This window comes from Protopterus annectens, chromosome 3.part0 (assembly GCF_019279795.1).
Source record: "Protopterus annectens isolate FY-2018-M chromosome 3.part0, PAN1.0, whole genome shotgun sequence".
Lineage (NCBI taxonomy): Eukaryota > Metazoa > Chordata > Ceratodontiformes > Protopteridae > Protopterus > Protopterus annectens.
Window position 1 is genome coordinate 1,248,504,070 of NC_056731.1, and position 26,364 is coordinate 1,248,530,433.

General features: G+C 39.1%; 1 protein-coding gene across 1 annotated transcript in view; it reads left to right on the top strand.

Moving 5' to 3' along the window:
* The window catches only part of LOC122797037 (histamine H3 receptor-like), a 475,949-nt gene that overhangs the window by 62,632 nt on the left and 386,953 nt on the right, over nt 1-26,364 (top strand). Inside the window, 1 exon segment of the mRNA XM_044065811.1 lies at nt 21,166-21,221. Within this exon segment, the coding sequence (XP_043921746.1) occupies nt 21,166-21,221 (56 nt within the window).

Below are 26,364 nucleotides of genomic sequence, written 5' to 3' on the forward strand. Positions count from 1 at the left end.
ATATCCTTGATAAATATGGAAACTCCTCCTCCTTTTGTGGTTCGGTCCAGGTTTTGGGGCCGAAAAGCATGATATGAGGTATAGCCTGGTAATGCTGGGGTGTTCTCTGGAGCCTTGAACCAGGTTTCTGTCACTGCACAGATATCGATGTTCTCCATACTGAGGAGAGTTTCAAGTGCGTGCATCTTGAGGTTAAGACTTCTGGCGTTAAGCAGCATTACCCTTAGTTTTTTGTTCCTTGAGCTGTCTATGGGGGTGGGTTTGACTTTTGAGCCTTGCCTAAAAAAGGCACTATGGGGGTGGCAAGAGCCTTTGCCAATATCCGAAAGCTCAGTGGTGACAGGTGCAAGCCATCCCTAGCGAAGCAACGTGGCTTGTTGAGCATGTCATCCCAGGCTGACAGACACTGGATCCCCTTTGAATGACACCAAAATTTTAGCCAATTGTTAAAATCGATCATTTTGTCTTTGTACTGTGGCATAATTCTAGGTGAGGGTAAGATGCTGCTCAAGGTCAGGGTCATACCAGCCTGGTTTACATGATCAGAGAGCTCCTCTATGTCTCTTTTCATGTAGTCCAGGGAGGTACATCTCAGGTCATTCACACCAGCATGTACAATAACTGAGTCATATTTGTATTTGTTTTGGAGTGACCTGAGTGCTTGCATTATGTGGCAGATCCTAGCACCCAACAGGCAGCTCACCGTGACCTTCTCTTTATTCAGCCTGGTGAGCAGGATGTCAGTGTGTCTGACAATAGAGTCACCTATTACAAGAGTATCAGGTGTGTTATTCAGCCTTAAGGGCTGTGGCTGCTTGGCACACTGACTTTGTGGGCTATGTGTTGTGTGTGTTTTGTTTTGAGGTAGCGTTTGCTTGGATGTCTGCTTTGGAGGTCTCTGTTGCTTAGGTAGATTTTTATTTAGAGCCTCCGAGTATGTGTTTGTGTATTTATGTGTTTGGTTCGCTGATGTGGTGGGACTATGTTTTACTGGAATTGTGTTGTGAGAGGTTACCTTCTCCTCCTGACTGGTTACACCAGTTTTGAGATGAGAGAGCTCAGCCTCCAATTTGGCTAAATAGTTGCATCTCTCACATATATTTGAACCTGTTTGGAGGAGGAGAGGGTTGCCCGTATACATGAGACAGTTGTAACATTGCCTCAAAATTCCCAGATTCACCAGCTGGACTGGAGAGGCTATTTACTTGAAAAAAAGATACCACAGCCCAAGATCAATATATATATGAACAACTATTTGAATTAGTCTTAAAAAATAATTGTATATTTTTTCAACAACAAATTTTTCATTCAAATAATAGGAGTCGCAATGGGATCCCCATGTGGGGGCCTATATGCAAATATGGTCATGTTGCAGTGGGAGAAGAAAATTGTCTTTGAATCCCATTTTTATGGTTATTGTAAAATGTATGTAAGATTCTTGGATGATATTTTTATTTTTTGGGATGGACCAAGAGATCTCATTAATGAATTTATGTCTTACATTAATAATTCAACACCATTTTTGAAGTTCAATTATACTGTTGGTACAAATGAAATTTCATATTTAGATGTTAAATTGTTAAAGGACAGAGACTTGAAAAAATTTGTGTCAGAAATTCATCAAAAAGAAACTTATTCCAATAGTTTCTTGCATTTTGACAGTGCACACCCCTATAAACAAAAAAGAGCAGTAGTAAAGGGCCAATTTGTTAGAGCTGTCCGGATAGTATCTTCCTTTGACTCTTTCCTTAATGAGTATGATGTTTTGAAAAACATGTTTTTAAAAAGGGAGTACCCAATTGATTTGGTGAATAACTTGATACTAGAAGTGATTAATAAAAGAGAGATGGGCCTTTTCCAAGCTATTTTAAAAGTTGATGTCACACAATATGTCAGTGACTTAATTATTCATACTGGAAATGATACCATTTGCAATGAGACGTCAAACAGCAATAACATTATGATATTAAATAAACCAGTATCAACAGATGTTAATTACCATTCTGCTTTTATTACCACCTACAATTTAGCAAGTAAAGATATCCTGAGAATCTCGGAGAAGAATTGGATCATCCTATCCTCGTATAATGAGGTTAGACAATGTATAAGTGATAGACCTATTGTGGTGTATAAAAAAGGCCAGTCCCCGAAAAATATTTTTGAGAAAAATACTCAGGCCCAAACTGTTGGTGGTATGATAAGGTGTGGTGCTTGTAATTATTGCCACTATATAATGGAAGGCAATAAATTCACTATTAATGGCATTAGAGCAGTTTTAAAGAATAAGTGTTTTTGCCATACAGAAAAAGTTGTTTACTGTGCTTTCTGTTGTGAATGTTCCTGTTTCTATATTGGAAAAAATGGAAAGGAAATTGAAAAGTCATATTTATGAACATTTGAGAGACATTAAACTAAGGAAAGACACCAATGCCTTGGCAAGACACTGTAACGAATGGCCAGGTCATAGTTTTAAATTTACTGTGATAGAACTAATGGAATCTCACCCAAGAGGTGGACCATGGCCATTATATTTGGAAAGGAATTAAACCCTATGGCAATTGAGAACGAATGCCACTCAATGGCCAGGCCTGAATGATTCTATTTCAATCATTTGTATTTTGAAACTGAAAGCCCTGGATAGATGGCCTGTTTATACTTGGTGAACCTTAAAATGTGAGAATAAGTATTTTATTTTATTATTAGTGCATAATATTTATACATCATTTTTCAATTTTTTAACTTTTAGTACAGGCAGATGTAAAAAGTCTTTCTTTGAATACTTTCTTCAAAAGCTTTTAAATGTATGGTTACTATATTATACTTATGCTTTTATATGTAGTTTTAAAATGTAATTTTATAAATTAATTTTATAGCATTTTTTGCGAACAAGGTTATTTTTTACATAGTACATATTTTATATGTCATATTTCATATTGTATATTTATTTTATGTGCATTCTGACCCTCATTTGTACATTTATACATATATATTATGTATTATATATTATATATACATTAGCTTTATGCATTTTTAACCTTGATTTAAATGTAATAAAATGAATATATTTATATATTTTTAATGTTTTAAATAGGTATATTTTTTTCTGGTATAAATGCAAGACTGTTAATGTTAAGTTAACACAATATAGCAGTATGAGTTCAATGCAACCATTATATTTTAAATATGACTGTTTGGTTAATACACCTTTAAACAATGTACTATATGCAATTTGAACCTTTAGTAGTAATGAATATTATTGGTTCATAATTATTTCACTAATTAATTTATGATATAAAGGTGATGCTTCTTTGGGCATGCTGTATCTTGATAAAGTCTCCTAACTGAAGAGACAAAAGCGCTTGATTTTTTTTACTCTGTGGCTCAATAAATTTGTTTTATACCTATTAGATTTATCGGCTTTAATTTCTTCCATATCTCAGTACCACCAAAGCACTTTTGCTTTATATGTTAGTTATAACTAATTTAGGCTTTTCAGTACTATACAGAGGTGGGTTCTGAACGAGGTATGTGCTGCAAATTTAGCAACTTTGTTATAGCATTGTTGAAGTTTACATTTTTATGAAGACTTGAGGTTAGTAAGGATGGGAGCACCATAAAGAAGAATGGGGAGGAGATAAGCAGAAGCAAGTGTAGCTTTAGTTGTGCTGGTGAGAAAGTTTTTGGCTCTATAAAGCATCCCTTTTTTGTTGATATGTTTTTAGGCCCCACATTATTGCAATTATATTTACAAAAAGTATATTAAATTGCATATCTTCCCCCATCAGAACATAATGTTTCTTTTTTTTCCTTTTTAGTGTTCCACTCATATAATCTAACTAATAATGTAACATTCCAAGTATGTTAGTCCTTTTTTTGCAATATCTGCCCCTGCATCACAGTCACTGCTTGCCAGCATTACTATTTTTCATTCTCTCTCTCTCTCTCTCTCTTCTTCTTTCATTGAGAATAGGTTCAAGAACTTCAGTTCAGCCTGTGCTTTATTAGATGCCTACCTCTTATGACCTAAGCTGAGGAAACATGAAAAATAGAGTCCTTAGCCATAAAAATCTGAACACCTTAATTTCCTCTTCTCTTCTTTAATATAGTCTCCTCTTCATATAGGCTGTCATTTATTTTAATGATCTGACTACTGACATATTTTTTGTGGCAGCCTCAAACCTAAGTGCATTAGATTACAGCTTTGCTTGTGTGTTTTGCATTTCATTAGTAACAGACAATTCTATATTTTTTCACAGGTTGCTCATCGAGCTCAGCAAGCAGGTAGCACCATTACTAAGATTACTGCTGTATGGATGTTTGCATTTATTGTTTATGGACCAGCACTGCTGTTTGGGGACACTATCACAGGACAATCACAAATACCGAGTGACCATTGTTATGCTGAATTTACATATAGTTGGTACTTTTCAGCTTGCCTTCTAACTTGCAATTTTTTCATTCCCTTCTTCAGTGTGAGTTATTTCAATTTAGATATATACTGGAATACCAGAAAGTGATTAATAAAATGCAGTTTGAGTCAAAAAGTAAAGAAGAAGAAACATTATTATCCTTTAAAAATATATATACTACTACTAAAGAAAAAATTACTCTGTTCTTCTGTGTCAAAAGAATCTACTGTTAACAAATACTCTCAGCAAACTATTTCAATGCAAAAAATGGACAAAATCAGTAGTACATCTCATCAACAGCAGATGAGCAGAAAATACCATCTCAAAATTCTGCATTAAGACTGTCCAAGGATAAAAAGATTGCAAAGTCTCTTGCTGTGCTTGTTTGTATTTTTAGCATTTTCCAGGCACCATACACATTTATTTCTATTGTTAATTCAATAAGTTGGAATGATGTCCGATATTACTGGGGTTGTATTACAGGATGGATTATGTGGCTAAACTCTCTCATAAATCCTCTTTTGTATCCATTTTTGCCACCGCAGTTTCCAAATATCATTCTCTAAAATATTTTGTCATAAATAAGTTGTTGCATGATACATTCACTATTCATTGTATATAGGCATGCTTGACAGATATACATAGATTTTAAAAAAAGAGGCGTTCACCAGGGATATAAGTTGTGAATATTTTCACTGAAGTGCTAAGTCAATGAATCATGGTATTGGTATGTATTTAACAAGGGGGTTAATTGAGTATTAAAGTCAAACAGGACAGGAACTGGAGAGGTTACAGAGAAAATACTTGAAAGTCAGTTTGAAGCAGGTATACAGAAGGACTGCTACTAAACTAAAATAAATAACTAGGGATTTGCAGAGGAAGTCAAAATTGGGAAAGTATATTCATTTAGGCAGAAACAGTGCTGAGGTTAACCCTAAAAACTGCAAATTAAACATTGCTGAAAGCTATGTTTAGTAAGAGAGGTAATCCCAATCCAATTATTCATCTGTGAGCAACGGAACAAGAAAAGTAAGTAACCTATGTAGGAATGTTGGCTTCTCTTTAGCATTTTTGAGATTGTGATTTTTAACTCGTGACAGCAAAGAAATGAAGGAAAGAATATTAGAATTTAAAGGATAGTTTACTGAGTGCTATGAAACAAGGCTTTTGACAAAAAAGAAATTGATGGAACATAAAGAAAAAAAAAATTTAAAAATCTAGGAATTAGCTGAATAAATAATAGCATCTGGACAAATGTTTTTTAATGGTGAGGGAGACAGCATCTTGGATTTTGTGTTCTGATTAATTTGCAAAGAAGTGATCACCAGCCTGGTAGATATGGGTATCTTGAGACAATGTAGACATTGCCTCATGTTTACTGTTATTCACTTAATTCTTAAAGTAACAGATACAGCATGCGAGAGGTGTACATACACAATAGCACTGGAGGCTGAACTTTCACACAGAAGCACACATCAGGTTGTTGAAACCATGCACACAACACTCCCCACACGTAACACAGATAGACCAACATATTATGAGATCTGAAATGTCATCTTCCTAAATAAAAAAGACCTCCTAGAACACTCACCAGTAAAGAGTATCCTCAGTAAACCCAAAAGCACTCAAAGCCAACACCTAATACCACAGATACAGCTTCAGTCAATGCAGCTCCAAATACAAAGCCCGCAGGGCAAGCAAACACCCTTCCCAGGAATCTAGTCATAGGGGACTCCATTGTATGACATACTGATGCCCCTCTAACCAGGCTGACCAAGGAGAAGATAAAGGTTAGTTGCCTATCTGGAGCCAGGATCCACCAAATTACATATGTCACTACACAGGTACCAGTACAATTCTGTCATACTCCATGTAGGTGTAAATGACCTGAGATGTGCCTCCCTTGACCACACAAACAGAAACATTTATAATTCTCTCTATGTGCCTCAGACTGGCATGAGCCTAACACTGAACAGCATATTATCTTCACCAAGGATGATACCACAGTGCCAACAAAAGATGATGGATTTTAACAATTGGCTGAGCTTCTGGTGTCAGTCTAAGGGGACTGAGCATTTGTCAGTATGGGAAGACATGATAAATAGACCATGTTGCTTTGCCAAGCTTTTGAATACTGGATAAAACTTCCCCATAGATCATTTTAACCAATGCCAATTTGACAAACCTACTGACACAGCAAAAGCAACTCAACTGAACCTCATGGTGGTACTGTTTAATGCCAGGAGCCTAATGAAAAAAATGAACTCGTTCTAAGCGCTCCTCACCCTGCAGAATATAGACATCTGTGCAGTTATCAAAACATGGATTAAAGCTGCAGATTGTATCCCAAAAGTGTAGGGTTGCAGTTGCCTTCCACACTTTTAGACCAGTAGCTGCACATTCAGTGAATAAAGGTGGAAGTGTTTCAATATACATTAATAACAAGCGTACCTCTAGGATGGTTAAATGTGAGGATGTGCTAAAGTTTCTCCACATGCAAGTCACCACAGATAAATCCTGTACATATCCTAGCAAGCTATAAGTCACCATCTATGTCGCATGAAACTCATAGCACATATTCAAACCTACTGGAGGCACTCACCATTCAACCTAACACTTCACTGATGTGGGACTTTAATTACCCTTATGTAGACAGGGAATCCTACATGGCCCCAAATCTGCACAGACACAGAGATTCCTGGACTTCATAAATACAAACGCCCCTAATAGTGCATACTCCCACTACAGTCTCCAATATACTGGACCTTGTAGTCATAAGTATGGAAGAATGCTGCACCACCCCCAGTGTCACATCCTCCCTGGTAAGGTCTGACCATAAATCTATTTTCTTCTAAATTAAAATCAGCTCTGTAACACCAGTAAACCCAATAATATTTAGGAACTATTCCAAGGCAAGCTACCTTTTATTAAGGAAAGGTTTGTCAAAAGGAAATGCCACTCCAAACCCTGAGAAAACAACAGCCTATGCAGATTTGTTCACAGAAACTCTGTACAACCATGCCAATGCCTGCATGGAGGCTGCTGTACCTAATAGAAGTAAGTCCAAAACTAACTCCTAAAACAAGTCACCCAGGTGGCATCCTAAATTAATCAGGTTATACAACATAAGGAAAAGAATCATGGCTAAAATAAGGAAGTGTAACTCTCACAAAAATAGGAACTATCTCATCAAAATAAATTAGCAGCTAAGAGGGTTAATTAAGTTCAGTAAAACCAATTTTGAGGTCAAGATAGCCTCTCAGTTAAAAGCCAACCAAAAGGACTTCTTCAGCTATATCACAAACATCAAAGGCAGCACACAGCAGTGTGCTGAACTGGCAGTTAATTATGCCACATTCACTAAGCAAGGCAATATGGTGAATCTGCTGGCTGGCAAATTTAGTTCCAACTTAACCCCTCACTCACTCCAGCCACCTCCCAAGAAATACCTTCAAACATAACCCCTATGCTATAAATAGAGAGCATGTCCTGGTGATAGCCACTACTGCCAAGAAAACAACATCAATGGACATCAATAATGTCCCACTGGAGTTTAACTGTGGTCTTAAAATAGGCTTTGTACCACAAAGGCAGACCATCAACAGATCCACGAAACTACAGCCCCATTAAGATAAGTATTAAAAGCAAAGCCATGGAAAGGATTTTCATGGAATTGATCAACAAAGACATAGGAGACCTTCAGATGCTGGCTCCATCCCTTTCTGGTTTTGTCAAGGGAAAGTCATGCCTACTGAATCTGGTGGACTTCTTTGAGAAGGTCACCAATACAATGGATGATGGTAAAACAGTGCATACTACCTACCTGGACCTGGCTAAGGTATTTAATATGATGCCCCACTTGGGCATCATTAACAAACTTATGGAATTAACAAAAAAGAGGAGAACTAGTACCCGATACTCGCCTGGAGAAACATAAACCAAAATGAAATGGGTACTGTGGAAGAACAGGCACCTTGTCACCATGATGTTGTGTAAAGCCAAAAAGATTTATTAAAACAGTTACAAAAAAAAAAAACATGTAAAATAACTTTGCCAATTCAACAGCCACAACTGATACAGATGAATGCTTTAACTGAATTCACTGCATATTCGTCTGAGGAAAGGAATTCATCAGATGCACACAATGAAACAAATAAACCTGCTTAAATACCCTTCCTACTCTTAATTACAATAAGTTAATTGCCAACAATTAACTCATCAAACCATTACATGAAATGAAAACTTTGTTTAAAAGTATGCAAATAATAATATGAATGAAGACATCTTTAAAAAATGCATATTAAAAATACATGTTGGAAAATAATATTCATGAAAAAAGTCCATGATGAAAAATAAATGGATAAAAAAGTAGAAAAAGTGCAGAAAAGTACACACTGGGCTTGTGCATTGCTATGTCCTAGGAGAGCACGTATATTATATCAAACAGTGTGAACATATGAATAAAACTGTGATCCTTAAAAAGTCTTTAAATATTAAATATAAGTAAACATTTTGTAGATATAATATTGTTTAAAATATTTTAAACAGTAAAGTTAAAACCTATACAAACAGCTGTATAAAATAATATATATTTACTTTTGTAGTGTGACAAACTCGACAAACCAAGAAAAACTGGTGAAAAAACAAATGGATGACGCTCCAGTCCCAGCAGGTAAAATTGAAACGAGCCAAGCAGTATAACAAATTCAAGTAGTCCCAGCAGCAAATTAAATAAAATCAGGCAAACCTCACAAATCGTCTCTCAGGTTAAAACAGTTTATTAAGCACCAAAAATGAGCTTTTCATTGGAACACGCTCCAACTTCCTCAGAACATACAGTAAACAGTACCTCACCATTAGCCGTTAACTTATATACAAAAACAATTTGAAATTACTTAATCAGTAATTATTAATTAGTTTTCAGTTAAATGCTGACACGCTCCTCTTTTAAAAAAAAACAGGAAGTTTTAACAGAAAAAACACCTGACTAGTTGACAACGATAAAAAAATAATGAAATGTAAAATATAAAATGCCATGATATGGACTGCTGCCCGAGATAACAAACTTTGATCATACCAACATAACTGTACACCGAAGTAAAATTTTATCCTGACACAATATAAAATCAGAGAATATGCGGTCATTGTGAAAAACACAACAAACCAGTATGCACATCGGACATTATACAAACACATAATCACCTGGTAATTGATGGCAATTAGTTCTGTAGGCACCACTCAGATAGCCCCGTAATGACCAAATAGTAAAGTCAAATAACATTGTAAAGGTCTCATTGATCAAAAAATAATAATAATATAATAATAATAACTGTTCATCCTATAAGGGGCCTAGTGTTTTACTGAACATATTAGTAAATGTACGTTCACCAGAAAAGAAAGTGGGTCCATGATGTCTTAAAGATCCAGGGACTAAAAAGCAGACTAAGATAATCTCCAAGACAGTGTTCTAACAATAAGCAATGTACAAATATGTAAATATATAAATCAAGACAGTATAAATAAATATAAATAATGGTTTTTCCCTACAAAAACAGGAAAACCAAAAAAAAAACTTAGATAATCCATGGGTTCTAATCAAATTAAATACAATTGCAAGCTATAGTTCCGAACCTAACTACTAATATATACCAAGGACATTAGGGCAGTTACCTCATCTAGTGAATACATAACTCAGACCCAATCCTGGTGGAACAACTCAACCAGAAACGAGGATGAATATCAAACTTATACTAACCCTTACCGCCTGACATAATACATAGTGAAAAAATAAGCAATGAATAATAAATGAATAACCTAAAATATCTGTGACCTAACCCAAGCAAGATGATACTATACTAATGAAAGTAGGAAAGAACTGTTAGAACAAAAAATGTAAACTACCAGCTATTGAATAAACTTCTGGCTCCAAAAAGGCCAATGTAAGGAAAGGAGCAACTGGCAACAAACTGGATTGTCTATAAAACTATTAAAAAATTGATTAAAAAAATTTTACCTAATCAATCTTTTAAGTTTTAAAAGGCAAGTGATGGATAACATCCCACTGAGACATGGAGTGTGACAAGCATCCAACTTAAGTTGCCACAATAACTCCCTACTCTCCAGTAACAGAGAGGTGGGTCCCCCCCTAATATCTGATTTTACCTGATCAATGATACCAAACAAAAAATGGTGGCTCGGATTTTCAACTATGTATCTGGCTAAAGCATTGTCCATCTTGGCTTTTCTAATGGTGTAAAGGTGTTCATATATACGTTCCTGTAGTTTTCTGTCAGTTTTCCTGACATAAAAGACAGGACAACAGGAACATTGGGCCAAATATACCACTTGAGTGCTACAGCAGTTATATCTACCCTTCAAATGAAACACCTCATTCCTAATGACAAATTTCATCCCTGTCTTTATATGGCCACAATAGCGGCACATATTGCACTTGAACATCCCATTCCTGTTACTTAAATTCTTGGATCTTCTCTCCAAAATACCTTTGATATTCAAACCTCTCCTAAACACTATTCGAGGTAGTTCTATCAAAGATTTACAGATAGAATCATCACGATGAAGTAAATTCCAGTTCTTCAGTATGACTGCAAATATCTCCCTGTCATCCAAACTGTAAGTTAAAATAAAACTGTTCGACATAGGAAAAACTTTTCTCTTCCTTCCTACAAAGATTTCTTTGTCAGGGGTTTTTTGATTTAAGATTGGTACATATACCCCAGAAATTCTCTTATTGTGGACCTCCTGTATGAGACAACCAATAAGATCTTGGGAGTATCCCCTATTAGAAAAGAGTTCCGCCATAAAAGCACATTCTGCTGCAAAGTCACAGTCCCTGGATACCATACGGGCAGCCCAAACAAGTTGACCTTTTAAAATAGAACACTTTTGGGAGAAAGGATGGCAACTATCAAAATGTACATAACTATTAGAAAAGGATTCCTTCCTATGAATTTTGGCTACAAAACAACCTTGTTCTTTATCTTTCAAGAGGTCTACATCTAAATAAGCTACGCTACCATGGGAAAAATTGTACGTAAACTGTAAAAAATTAGTGGAAGAATTGAACATATCCACCAAAGAAATGGCTGAATCCTCATCTCCTTTCATGATAATAAAGATGTCATTGAGAAATCGTGCATATAACACAGCCTTATTCAAAAACAGGGAATTGGTCAAAATGAACTCCCTCTCCTAGAACGCCATGACCAGATTGGCCACACTGGCACCACAAGGAGAACCCATCGGTACTCCAATTAACTGTAAATAAAACCTGTTGTTAAAAGAAACAAAATTATTGGACAAAATATTGTCCAGTAATTCATTTACCAATTGAATTTCTTTGGCAGGGGCCTCTATTTTTAGACAACATAATAGGAATCCAGTCTAAGGCAACTGAGTGGGGGATAGATGTGTATAGATCTTTCACATCGACTGTTAAAAAATGACTGTCTTCACTGTAAGGTATTTGATTTATCATGGACAAGAAAGACCAAGAATCTTTAGAAATTTGGGATTCGGTTGCCACATATTTCTTGAGTACAGAGTCCACTACTTTGGTGCTAGCATAAGTAATGCTCTCCCTAGCACTAACTAGGGGTCACATAGGTGGATCCAATGGATTCTTATGAATTTTCGGTGAACCGAAAATAATAGGAATTTTGTATGTAGGTGGAGATATAAAATTCAATAACTCCAAATCAATAGAACAATTGACAAACATGTCGCTGTAGTAAGTGGATACTCTAGAATTACCTATGTTCAAGTCATTCCTGGAAACCTCCTTATAGGACTCGGAGGAAAGAATATCCTCCATCCTCATTACATAGTCAGACTCTTCCATAGCTACCAATCCTCCACCCTTGTCAGGTTGCATTGCCCTAACTGAAGAATGGACTAACGAGTCCAATAGTATTCTCTCTTCCTTACTGATGTTATACCTACAGACTTGCTTAAGTAAAGATTTACTCAGGACATGTCTTATGTCTAACTCACAAATTTGTTCGAATAAATTTAAGGATGGATGCAACAGTGAATTGTATGTGCTTGCCAAAAGAAATTCACTCCTAACGTTAGTGAAATTCCCCATTAATAGCTGTAAATTCAACTTCGTAACATAAAGTTTTAAGTCAATAATGGACATAGCCACATCAGCCCTCTTGGAGGGCACATAGGAAAAGCCTTTGGCCAACAAGTCCACTAAATCATTCTCAAACACATAATCTGAAAAATTATAAATCTTAAAGTCTTTTCTGGAATTAAACAATACATTACTTTGACCAGATGTGCATAAACCAGTCCCAGATGTTGATTGGTTCAGTTCTTCCTGGATCTGGACCGGTTGCTGGGTTTTCGACCATGTTCCTCCATGAGGGGTGAGGCTGGAGCCCGAAAAATTGGAACCTCAACAACCTCATCAGGATTACTGAGTTTTTGATGTGCTGCAATTCGTTCACTTTGTCTGATTGGGTCGAAAGAATCTACCAATTCCATTGTAGTATTGACTCTGGGACTAGGCCTCCCACCCCGTTCAGATTCATTAGAAACAGACCCCCCTGCCTTCCATGATCTAAAAGACAAAAAATCCCTTGTGATGCCAGGGGTTTTGGGTAAGCCATGCCTTCTTTGTACACTTTAATGTCCCTTTGTAATTTTTTGATTTTTGTAGAAGTAAATTTGGAAATAAATTGGTGAATACTACTGTAGGTACAATCATATTCAAATCTGTACCTATGGAAATGTGAGTCATTCTTAATTTCCCCATCCAGTTCATTGATATCCACAAGTAAGGTATCAACCGCCTTCTGATAATGATTGCTGATGAGGTCTGTTAATTCAAAACCATGTCTGTCAAAAAGACCAATTAGCTCTCGATGGAAAGAGGACCCTGCCTCCAACCCCGTGGGGTATTGCCAAGATCTTAGGCCTTTTGGGACAATGCCAGATTTTTTACATTCCCCAAAATATGCCACCTCCAGTTGGATTTTTCTCAATTTCAACAAGTTCTGGTCGAATATATTTAATTTAGACGGTAAGTCCAATAATGCTCCATTATCCAAGTCAGGCGTGGAATTACCTCTTTTGTCTAAGAAAGAAAATGAATGATTAAGCCATTGATTTAGATTCAGTGGACCTTGTGATGATAATGGATAGGTACCAGTGGGATGTGGTACACCTGAACCCCATTCCTGTATACCTACAGCTGTGTTAGTTTCAGCAGACTGGTCTCCTGAAGATATATATATATATATATATATATATATATATATATATATATATATATATCTATATATATCTTCCTAGATGAATGGAATTCATTTTCTGGTTGAAAATGCACTGAGGTAGGCTTCGAGACACTAGGGGGGGCCACCTCATGCTTGCCCCCTTGGAGAAACTTCTATAGTAACGGTAGGAGACTCATGTCCCTGCTGTTGTTGCGAACCCAGAACATCATCCAATTGACTGGAAAGATGATTGACTTTCTGGGTTAATAATTCAATTAACTGGGTAAGGTTACCAAATTCTGTTTCGGTACATGTACTCGATATAGGCACCTCAGCATCTTCCATAACTGACACACATGAATGACAAACTTGACAAACCAAGAAAAACTGGTGAAAAAACAAATGGATGATGCTCCAGTCCCAGCAGGTAAAATTGAAACGAGCCAAGCAGTATAACAAATTCAAGTAGTCCCAGTAGCAAATTAAATAAAATCAGGCAAACCTCACAAATCGTCTCTCAGGTTAAAACAGTTTATTAAGCACCAAAAACGAGCTTTTCATCGGAACATGCTCCAACTTCCTCAGAACAAACAGTAAACAGTGTCTCACCATTAGCCGTTAACTTATATACAAAAACAATTTGAAATTACTTAATCAGTAATTACCAATTAGTTTTCAGTTAAATGCTGACACACTCCTCATTTTAAAAAAAACAGGAAGTTTTAACAGAAAAAACACCTGACTAGTTGACAGCGATAAAAAAATAATGAAATGTAAAATATAAAATGCTATGATATGAACTGCTGCCTGAGATAACATACTTCGGTCATACCAACATAACTGTACGCCGAAGTTAAATTCTATCCCGACACAATATAAAATCAGAGAATACTCGGTCATTGTGAGAAGCACAACAAACCAGTATGCACATAGGACATTATACAAACACATAATCACCTGGTAATCAATGGCAATTAGTTCTGTAGGCACCACTCGGATAACCCCGTAATGACCAAATAGTAAACTCAAATAACACTGTAAAGGTCTCATTGATCAAAAAATAATAATAATATAATAATAATAACTGTTCGTCCTATAAGGGGCCCAGTGTTTTTGTCAACTAGTCAGGTGTTTTTTCGGTTAAAACATCCTGTTTTTTTTAAATGAGGAGTGTGTCAGCATTTAACTGAAAACTAATCAGTGGCGGCTGGTGAATTCAAATCAAAGGGGGGCTGCAGGAGATAGCTGAATGAGTGGGGTCAATGGGAAGGGGTGTAGCCAACCAGAAAGGGGAGGAGCTATGTCAAAACCACAAAAACTGTAACTTTAATTAAATACGCTGCCCTGGGTGCCAAACCATCATTATGAAAGTCCAATCAAGACAAACTGAAGTGGAGAAGAAAAAAAATATTTCAATGCATTGGCTGCATGACAGCTTACTTAATATCTAGATGGAAACAAAAAGGTTGTGAGATATGAAAAAATAAATTACTTTTTAAATACATTACTGGAATGCCAGTCAAAATCAAGTATAAGAAAAACAAGCAGCACTCAACTCAAACCCCTTCTCTTTGCACTGCACTTCTAATTATAATTTATATTCAGCTGTATTAAAGTACCAAGTAACATGCTGAAAGTAGTAATCTCTGTGATACCCCCACTTGTAAAAATGTTTCTTATCCAAAAAAGACCTGCTGCCTGACAACTATCTACTTGTTTCATGGGGAAAACATGATCAAAGTAAAAATGAAAAGCAAACAAGAAACAAGCTCAAGATACATTTCTTAAAGGATTACTGTACAGGTAATGGACCACACATGATAGATTATCATTCTGTTTGGTTTACAGGTAAAGCCTGCAAAGATGACTGCAAGTGTCCAACAAATGTAATGAGCTTCTTAAAATAATGTAATCCTGTCCTTTATTACAAATATTGTCATGCATTCCAATACCCAAGGCTTATACATTATCTAGTTATGTAAGTATTCTCTGCATGGCAACAGCAGAAAGGCTTTCAGTGTTGGCAATTCTTTAACAGTATGCTTATTAAAGCCTACTTGCATCTTACAATCTCAGACAAGCTTACCTGATGGTCATTAAAGCATTTCTACTTAAACACAGAGCAACAGGCACTTTCTGGTAATAATAAGCATAAATCAACAGTTTAAAAATATGACAGAAACTAGAAAATTCTGCAAAATCAAGGACAGAATAAAAGTAGCACTTGTGTCTACCTTGGATGGGGGATACTCTGCACATTTACACTGCATAATTGCTCCTTGCCTTGCTTGGACACATCCAGAGCCACTACATGGGGGAGTGGGGTGCAATAAGTATGTCACAATTTGAAATGTCTCTGGCTGACTGTGATGGCCCTAACATATTTGTCATACTTCTCAACCTCAGAACAAGAAATATGGACAGAGCCATACATAGAAGTGGGACAAAGACCCAAAAATAAGGACAATTTTTAAATATTGCTCTTATAAACTTAGAAAGATAATAGAATAGTAGGTCTTGCATTAGTATGAATTTTCTGAAAGGTATGAAATCTGAAACTCAAATGTCTGTCATTATTTTCTAACTTCAGTATTTAATGATTTGCCACTAATTTGCCAAAAAAACACAATTTTATGAAAATGGACCAAAAATGTGATGCAAAAATATAAAATAGCCACACAATACAGCTGGGAGCCTGTCAAAAAAGGGACACTTTTTTAATATTAGTACTGCTAACTTGAGCAGCTGACAAAAAAAAAGAATCTACATGCATTTCTGAAATAAAAGTAATCTATAACTCTGATTATTCCAGTTATTTCTTAATTGTAAGCCCTCCAAGTTTCTTCCAAAATTGCCATTTTGCAGCGGGATTATTAGGGGAAGAGCAACATTTTGAGCCAAAATCGGGGACATTTGAGAGGTTTGGATATGCCTAATTCTATAAAGCAATTTATTTGCATGTACCTCTCAACCTGTTAATGCAGGAAATCTGGACAAGGTCAAATATACTGGGGGAACATATAAACAGTACTATAAATTGTTGTATAAACTGAGACAATTGACAGAATAACAGGTCTTGCTTTAGCATGCATTTTTTTGAAGGTTATAAAGTCTGAAACACAGTGTCTGTCATTATTTAGTGACTTAATTCCTAAATTATTTGCCAGAAAACCACACATTTTATGAGGAACAAACCAAAAATAAGAAGTAAAAATCTATTAATTCTGTGAAAATTTGGACAGTTGAGAGGTATAGTTCAGCTGGGGTTGTCTTTGAGTTTACTGCCCTTTCCCCTGACAAAATCATGATCAAATGGAGCCTCCCCCCTGCAGCCATTCCAATGAACCATTACTTGGCTATTTCACCCCATTTACCATAAACACTAATGTGCATACTGCTTTACTTCTACGATGATTTGGACTTCATTTGAAAGTTTTGTTTTGCATTTACAGCACAAACACTAAGACATCTGCTAAATAAAGCAATGCAGTCTCACAATGAAAACAGACTGACCATTAAAACTTCTCTGCCCTTGAAACTCACATTCATTGAAACAGCATTGAAACCCACATTCAAAGAAAATACATTTTGCCAGTGGCAGATAAAGATTAACTTTGGGCTGTTTTCAAATCATAGGCCCCTTGCACATAAAACATACATGTGGTCTTTGATACACCTTCCTGACTGTATTAAATTATATTCCTTGTACAATACAGTGCAGTTGTTAGAGGGTGTTTTAAATTTGTTTAGAACATTTTTCCAGTAAGCAATGAAACAAAATGCATGCACCAATAATGACAAAATTGCCCACTTCAGAACATTTCTATCATAAAAGTCTACTCAAACTTCTACAGTCCACGAATATCAGTAAATATGCACAATCTCTGAAGAAGTAAAAGTCATGTAAATAATTCCACATTAAAGAAATCTGTAACCAATGAAGAGGTTGTTGCTAGCAAATGACTTTATATTTCATTGTTTCATCTACAAATAAAGTGCCTGTTGTCCTTGAGGAATAAATTGCCTAAGTTGCATTAAAAAAAAAAAAATGATAAGCTAGTAGTATTGCAATAGGGAACGGATGGCAAACTGATAACAGGTTCATAGTTACTAGGTATCTTCACCAGAAAGAACTGCAGCATCCACTCCCTTTACAATACAGTATCAGCAATGAATTTACCTACTTTGGGAGTATAACCCACAGCCATCTGCATCAAAAATAAGTACACTACCTATTGTGCTATTAACAATGCTAGCAGACTTGGCATAAGCAGCACTAAACGTTTGTTCCCCTGCAGCTCTCAGCTTCTTATAACATCTACTTGACACTCAGCTGCATCTCTAAACTTTGCAGCACAAGAAACAAGAAACATCCAAAATTTGGGGGGGGGGGACCACAAAACAGGGACACGTTTTAAACATTGCTTGTATAATGTTGGAAAGTTATTGGAATAAAATGCTGTGTTACCACCATAATTTCACTGTCAAGTATTGAACCCAGGACTCTGTGCGAAACAGTCAGAGCAACATACCATTGAACATAACCTCAACTTTGACTCACACATAAACTCAAATATCAAATCAGTGAATAGAAAATTGGGATTCCTCTATAGGCTAAAACCATTCCTAACAATTATAGCCAGGACTACTATTGCCCAAGCTCACCTAATTTCCATGCTTCTCTATGCATCCCCAATTTTTACAAATCTATCTAAAAATAATCAAAATAAGCTGGCCACTTCTTACAATAACATTGCCAGATTTACCACTGGGTCCTCATTCCCTACTCACCATTGTCAAAATCTAAGTAAACTAGGATGGTTGGAGCTGCAAAGCCAGCTTCTTTTTCAACAACTAACAATCTCTCACAAAATCTTCCATCGCCCTACTAATACTCCCATTCTCTCTAGCTTGATCAACCCCTATAAAAATCTAAGTAGCCTATGCTCAGCCAATAAATTACTAGCTACAAACCTAAAATCCAATAACAAATCAGGTGATTCTCTATTTACTAACACTATTGGAATCCTTTGGAATAAACTTCCAAGTAATCTTATATCCCTTTCATCTACTTCTCTGTTCAAAAAGCATCTAAAAACCTTCCTTAATTTACAATGGCTGTGTCCATGCATTAATCCTGGCTGAAACTCTTTTTCTCACAACTAACCTTTCTTATTTACTAAGTTTTCTGCTTTAAACTCTGTTGTCAAAAGTGTCTATTTTGTCTTGCACCTATTATTCTATGTACTTAGTTATATGTCCTTCCCTCAATGCTGTTTCCTTTGTTATGTAATGTAAATAAGCCTAACTTGTAGGGGGTTTTTGTTACTATGTATAACCAATTGTTGATTAGTATACCCTTATGTCTATAGTTACTCATGTATATTAGTTGTATCCAGCTGCTGTGGAGATTTTCTCCCTGGGCCTCTACTGAAAATGGGCATATATCCAGCTAGACTAGCCCGGTCAACAAATGTAAAATAAAAAAATAAATAAAAATAAATAAAATACCACTTTGCCAAATCATCTGTTTTACGAAAGAAAGGAAGACTGAAACCTAAATGGCTACCATTTAGTGAATTCAGTTCTCACCATAGCTGTCAACATCTTAGCACAAAACACCTGAACAAAGCCAATAATGGGGGAATACAGGCCCCAAACATATTCAGTGAGTTCAGTTATCACCATAGCTGTCAACCTTGGCAGAAAAAACCTGGATGAAGCCAATAATTGGGAAATACAGTTCAAAAATAGGGACAAATATCCATTGAGGACACCAGAGCAAACCCACAGACTCCACACAGAAGGCACCCCAGCCAAGAATCAAACCATACAACCTGTAGCTGTCAGGCAACAGAGCTACCACTGCACCACTGCACTACTGGCTGCATTAAGAAACAAAAATACAAAAAACACAGATTTTATGAGGAACAGAACAGAACAAATATGAGGCAAAAATCTGCAAACATTTTACAAATGGTGGTGGGTAGGGAATTCAGGCTCTTGCCACTTGGGCTCAAGGCACAGCATTCAAGTCTTATTCTCTACCCACCACCATGTAGCAACTGGGGCATTTCACACACACACACACACACACACACACACACACACACACACACACACACACACACACACACACACACACACACACTGTTGACTACGAGGAGGTGCATAACTTCATCCTCTGTGTGTTCCAGGAGCTTGGGTTAAAAGGCATACAAAAATCTGTTAGTTTTTGAAGTCACACTAACCATATGGAAACAGTGACCAGGGCTACAACTACTTTTTCCTTTCTGTTTGTAATTGTGTTTTATTACTAGCTAAACTTGTAATTTGCAAAAATATGTTAACCAGGATTCCTGTGTCAGCTTTTTCAGTGTGGATTATGGAGTAATGAAGCAACAAAGCAAAGCGTATGCTAAAGCTTTGATAAACTGCCTCTGTGTAACATCCAGAAACAGTGAAAACAGTTTTGTCCCCAAAAATGTGTGCATCTTTGCAGCCACAGGGTAACATAAATTCAGTACACACATACATATTAGTTATTTTATTTTTTATTCACAGTAGTTAGAAAATGGACAACACGAACTCTGAAGTGCATTTCAAAGTTCCAATGGCACATCTGGTTGAAGAGTACAGATTAAAAGGATTCCACATTCTGATTTCAGTAAGGGTGAGTAACTGGCCATCTTATGCACAGTCAAAGTTTAGTCCCCTGCACCTGGAAACAGCACGACAGTAGCTGCAAGTACAGATCATACAGCAAAGCAACCCAAGATATCCGGAATAGAGATGAGCAACATTTTGGGCTTGAATTCATCACCTAAAGCTGGAGATGAGACACTATAGATCAAAGAAGACAGAATGAAACAACCTGAGGTACTGAAGGAACAAGAGCAGTAACAGCTTCAAGGCACATAGAAAGAATGGAAGCATCAGCACGGACTGGTTATGGCATAATATGTCAGATTCTTTTTGTGATAACTAATCTAACTGCGCACACACACACACACACACACACACACACACACACACACACACACACACACACACGCACACACGCACACACACACACACACACACACACACACACACACACACACACACACACACACACACACACACACTACCCGTTTCATGTACAAAGCCTTCACCTACCTGTTTCACGAACATACTCCATGTGTACGCAGCCCATCCAGCTAGCGACCATTTGTTCAGCACTGCAGTATAATCCACTCACAAAGCCCGCGCAGCTAAATCCCCGCAAGTGCTCTCAGCTCACCCCTCATTGGCCCTGCCTGCAAGGGAAGCAGTCCGGAGCTCCTCTGTTCTGTGCGGTCATCACCACACAGATTCCTGGGTATCTCACAGCACAGACTGCTGGGTACCTTTTTGTCTGCATTCGGACTGCTGATAAAGGCAGTCTGAGGTCCCCAATGTGTCTGCACATGTGCAGAGGAGTCAGGACTTGATTTTTTGTTTCACAGATTTTTTTTTTCTTTTGATTTTTCTAGGTGGGAAGGCTGCAGTCCGGCAGTCCGATAGCACAAGCCGCCCCTGAAACTAATTGGTAATTACTGATTAAGTAATTTGAAATTGTTTTTGTATATAAGTTAACGGCTAATGGTGAGACACTGTTTACTCTTTGTTCTGAGGAAGTTGGAGTGTGTTCCGATGAAAAGCTCGTTTTGGTGCTTAATAAACTGTTTTCACCTGAGAGATGATTTGTGATGTTTGCCTAATTTTATTTAATTTGCTATTGGGACTACTTGAATTTGTTATACTGCTTGGCTCGTTTCAATTTTACCTGCTGGGACTGAAGCATCATCCATTTGTTTTTTCACCTACTTTTGTAGTGTATTAACTTGAAAAAAGCCTGTTAATGGAAAATAATGTGAAGTCAGTTCGTTCAAACTCTTTAGTTGTTTAATGTTAAGTTGTCTATCTCGCCTTCATTCTTGCTGGATGGGTTCGGAGCCGATCCTCGGCTCCGACTCGGCCACTCTAAAAGCTCGAGAGCTAGTTCCACTGGCTCGAGGCTCCCCTATATCCCACAATGCTAGGGGGTAACTCCTCAGATCTCGTTTGCCACTACAGCGATCGAGGTGCTTTTTCAACCGGCTTGTCAGGTTAGTTGAAATATTTAGTTGTATCACTAGATAGACCCCTTTAAGTTAGTTTTTCCACATAGTTTTAAAAGTTAAATAGTTTACTCCCTTTTAAAGTCAAGTTTCCCCAGTTTTTCTCCTAAATTTCCTAATTTTATTCCCTTGGGCTTTAGGCCCAGTCCCTCCCTTCCTTAGTAGTTGGAGTGACTGTGTTTTTGTAGGGATTTAATTTCTAAGTTAATTACTATTTTTTAAATTTACAAGTGTAATCAGTGTGTGTGTGTGTGTGTGTGTGTGTGTGTGTGTGTGTTTGTGGTTACACTTGGACTTTTCTTGGTCATGTCCAAAGAATCGAAGGTCTCAGGCTTCAAGAAGTGTGACTCGTGCTGTCAGAAGATGTCTCTGACAGACGGTCACACTTCTTGTGTTTACTGCCTGGGGCCTTTGCACCTGCAGGACTCATGTGCTGTTTGCCATGGCTTCAGCCCTAGAGTCCTGCAGGAGTGAAAAAATAAACTTATATTAAGGGGCTTATTGAAGCCTGAGGGTCCCTCGACTCAATCCTCGGGGAAACCCTCTAAGCCTTCCAGATCTTCGGCTCCGGTCTCTGAGCCGTCTTCTGGGGGTCGTGGGCTGTTGAACATCGGCTCGGCCGGACCCGATGAATCTCGAACACATGCCCCTACTATTTCCTCGGCTCCGGCCGGAGCCGAGGAAGACATAACTGAGTCGGCTCCGATCAAGTTGTCGGAACCGACATCTAGGAAAAGGTCCCGAGCTCCATCTATTGGCTCCGTTCATTCGGCTCCAGCATCACCTTTGCTGTCTGAATGGAGCCATAGATCTTACTCCTCTAGGTCTTCCAGACTATCGGATCATGACCTTCAGAGAGTAGTGAGTCGACTTCTTAAGTCCGAGGCACTAGCCCAGATGCTTCAAAGTCCGACTCAACAGTCGAGAACTATTCCCATTACTCAAAATGTTCCTCCTCTGACTCTTTTGAGTTCGGAGCCGGGGCAGCTCGGACCCGAGACTGTGGTGGTGTCGGAACCGATACCTTTGTCTTCAGTGCTGTTGTCTGCTCCGATGTCTTCCTTGGAGGAATCTCGGCGCTGGACTTCCCTCGTCAGCTCCGAGGGGGCGAGTGGCATCGGACCCTTGTCCTACCCCACTCTCCCTCTCGGTGCTTCGGCGCTGGTGAGTTCGGCTCCGACATCGGCCTCGGAGCCATCACTGTCGGTGCCGGGGGAGGTTTTCAGCTTTTTGGAGCGGAGACCTCCGGCTCTGCCTGACAGGGGTGCCTTCGAGGTCATGAGGAGCGTGTTAGAACCAGGTTCAACTCCACAGTTGGCTCCTTCTGCCCCTCCCTCCATGGTGCCTCTGGTGATTTCTGCTCACTCTCTCATCCCCGACCATAGACAGCCAGCTCCTCAAGTTTCCCCAGTGGGGATCTCCTCCTCTTCTGAGGCCTCTCCTGACCCGGTAGGAGAGCCCCCTAGGAAGAGGCAGTGCAAGAGGAAGCACATTGACTCCCCTGAGTCTGTCACCTCTGACACTGATTTAGAGGATTCTGAAGGTTCCCCTCGTTCCCCCTCTGAAGATGTCTCCTTTGCAGACATCCTCGAAATCTTAAAACAGAGGGGGAATTGGCCAGCCCTCAACCCTTCAGAGGATGAATCAGTGTATCTTGAGGCGTTCAGCTCTCGCCCTTCCACCTCCTGGGTGTCCCCTCCCTTTGACCCCCTTATGCAAGTGGTGGCAAAGAAGGCCTGGGCGGCTCCTGATTCAGTGGAACCCACCCCCAGGAGACCAGCAAAATTCATCACTGCCCCCAAGGACAAAGAAGTTTTAACCAAAGGTGTCTCTGTTGATGCTATGGTGGTGGCTGCGGCCACCAAGAAGGAGTTAGCTGATCCTTCAGTGCCTGTTCATCCTCCTAACAAGGAGTCTAGGTCGATGGACAGGTACGGGAAGCGGATGTTCTCATCAGCGACCTTTACTATGCGGCCGCTGAATTACCTGTGTCATTTCACTCATCTTCAGAGGGATTTGCTCAAGGAAGCAAGTGAAATGTTAAAGGACCCAACAGCTGCGGGTTTTCAGGATAGAATGAACTCTCAGCTGGCAACCCTTAATTCTATAACTAACTCCTCCATGCGCCTCCTTTCATATGCGGTGGATGGAGCAAGTAGAGCGGCAGGCACAGGTGTAGCCTTGCGTCGGCACACCTGGATGCGGCTATGTAACTTTGCGGACCCTTTCAAGGCATCCTTCACTAATTCCCCCTTTGATGGATCATCCCTCTTTGGTCCTCAAGTGAAGGAAACCCTGACTAGGTGCGAGACTGATGGCAAAACTCTCTCTGCCATCGGAGTCCGTTTTTCTACTCCTTCTAGGCCTTACCCCAAAGGCCAGAAAGGGGGAAAGATGTGGTTCCGCAAACAATCTCAGGGAGATTTGCCTGACGCACAGAGTCGATTTCCCTCTAGAGGCAGAGGGGGGAACAATAATGGTAGATGCCGTCCTAGAGGCAGAGGGGGCCCACAGAATCAGGGCAGTCGAGAATCCTTTTCTGACAAGCCTTTTCAGCATCCCTGAGGTGTTGCCCGACTGTCCACCTTTGGAGGCAGTCGGGGGAAGATTATCGCTGTACCCAGAAGCCTGGCTATCCCTAACTCAAGACAAGTGGGTACAGTCTATCATTTCCGAAGGCTACAGAATCCCATTCCTTTTCATTCCGGAGCAATCCAAAAAATCCCTTCCAGACATTCCACCCAGTCAAAGGGAGCAAGCAGCATTAGAAATTTCAAAGCTGCTTGCAAAAAGAGCCATTCAACCAGTTCCAGCAGACCAAACAGGATCCGGAATCTACTCCAAATTCTTTTTGGTTCCAAAGAAAACAGGGGACTGGAGACCCATTTTGGATCTCAGCAACTTGAACAAGTTTGTCAAGAAAACAAAGTTCCGGATGGTCACGCTGCAGTCCATTCTACCCCTTTTGGGGTGGGACAACTGGATGTGCTCGATAGATCTCCCGGACGCGTACTATCACATCAGAATGAGTCGACGCTCCAGGAGATTCCTCCGCTTCAGGCTGGGAACCAGTCATTTCCAATTCAGAGCCCTGCTCTTTGGTCTTACTACAGCCCCCTGAGTGTTTACCAAATGTATGGCAGTGGTAGCCTCTCATCTGAGATGACCAAGGATTCCAGGTGTTTCCTTATTTAGACGACTGGCTCCTTACAGCCCCCACCAAGCATCTTTTGCTTCTCGCCAGAAACTACACCTTTCACACATGTCAGGCACTAGGCATTTCAATAAATTTTGAAAAGTCTGTCTTGTCGCCTTGTCGTGTTATTACCTTTATAGGCACAAATCTAGACACAGTCAACATGTCAGCCAGACTCACAGAGCAGAGAATAGCAGACATACACAGACAGGTCTCTCTTGTCTTGCAGAGCAACAAAGTCAAAGCCAGATTGATCCTGAAAGTCTTAGGCATCATGGCGGCGGCCATCCCTCTTCTACCATTAGCTCACTTTCATATGAGAATTTTACAATGGATGTTCTTCACACAATGGTCTTTCCAACGACTTCCAATGTCCCATCCTATTCGGATAACTCAATTGTGCAAGAATCATCTCTCTTGGTGGATCACATCTCCCCAGCTCCACCTAGGGAGACCTTTTGTCCCTTCCCCTCCGGTTGCTACAGTGACAACGGACGCCTCCCTGATCGGGTGGGGGGGGCATTACCAGGGCAGGATGGCCCAAGGCATGTGGCAACCTTTCAAGTGCCACTTGCACATAAATGTCCTAGAGATGAGAGCAGTGCTTCTAGCGTTGCAAGCCTTACAAGACTCTCTTCCCAAAGGAACTATAGCAATTCAGACAGATAACATGTCTGTAGTGTGGTACATCAACAAACAAGGCGGAACCAGATCTTACCCCCTATGTCGAGAGGCACTCAGACTGTGGCAATGGGCGATTTCTTCTCAGCGGTTTCTGTTAGCAATGCACATTCCCAGGAAGTCCAATGTGATTGCAGACAAATTGAGCAGAGCTATTCTCATGCCTCATGAGTGGTCTCTGAAGATTTCAGTGTTGGAGAAAGTTTTTCGAAAGTGGGGCTGGCCTTGCTGCGACCTTTTCGCTACTCCCCAAAACAGCAAGTGCAACGATTTTTTCACCCTCTTTCCCCAACCAGGCCACCCCAGCAGAGACGCTCTAGTACACGATTGGCCCCGGGGACTTCTATATGCTTTTCCTCCCTTCCCACTGATATCTCAGCTAATACAGAAAGCCATCACTCAGAAAGCTTCCATGATCCTTATTGCCCCTTACTGGCCTCGACAAGTTTGGTTCCCGTTTCTCCACCGTTATCTGTTGGAGCAACCATGGCATCTGGACCCAGTTCCAGACCTCTTGACCCATCAGTCGGGTCAGTTGCACCATTCCCTTCCTTCTCTGAACCTCACAGCGTGGTTCCTCCAATTCCAACTCTAGCCAGGCTTCCTCTGATATCTCGCTCAGTTAGAGATATTTTGATAGCCTCTCATAAATCTTCCACTCGGAAGATTTATCATAACAAGTGGAAACATTTTTC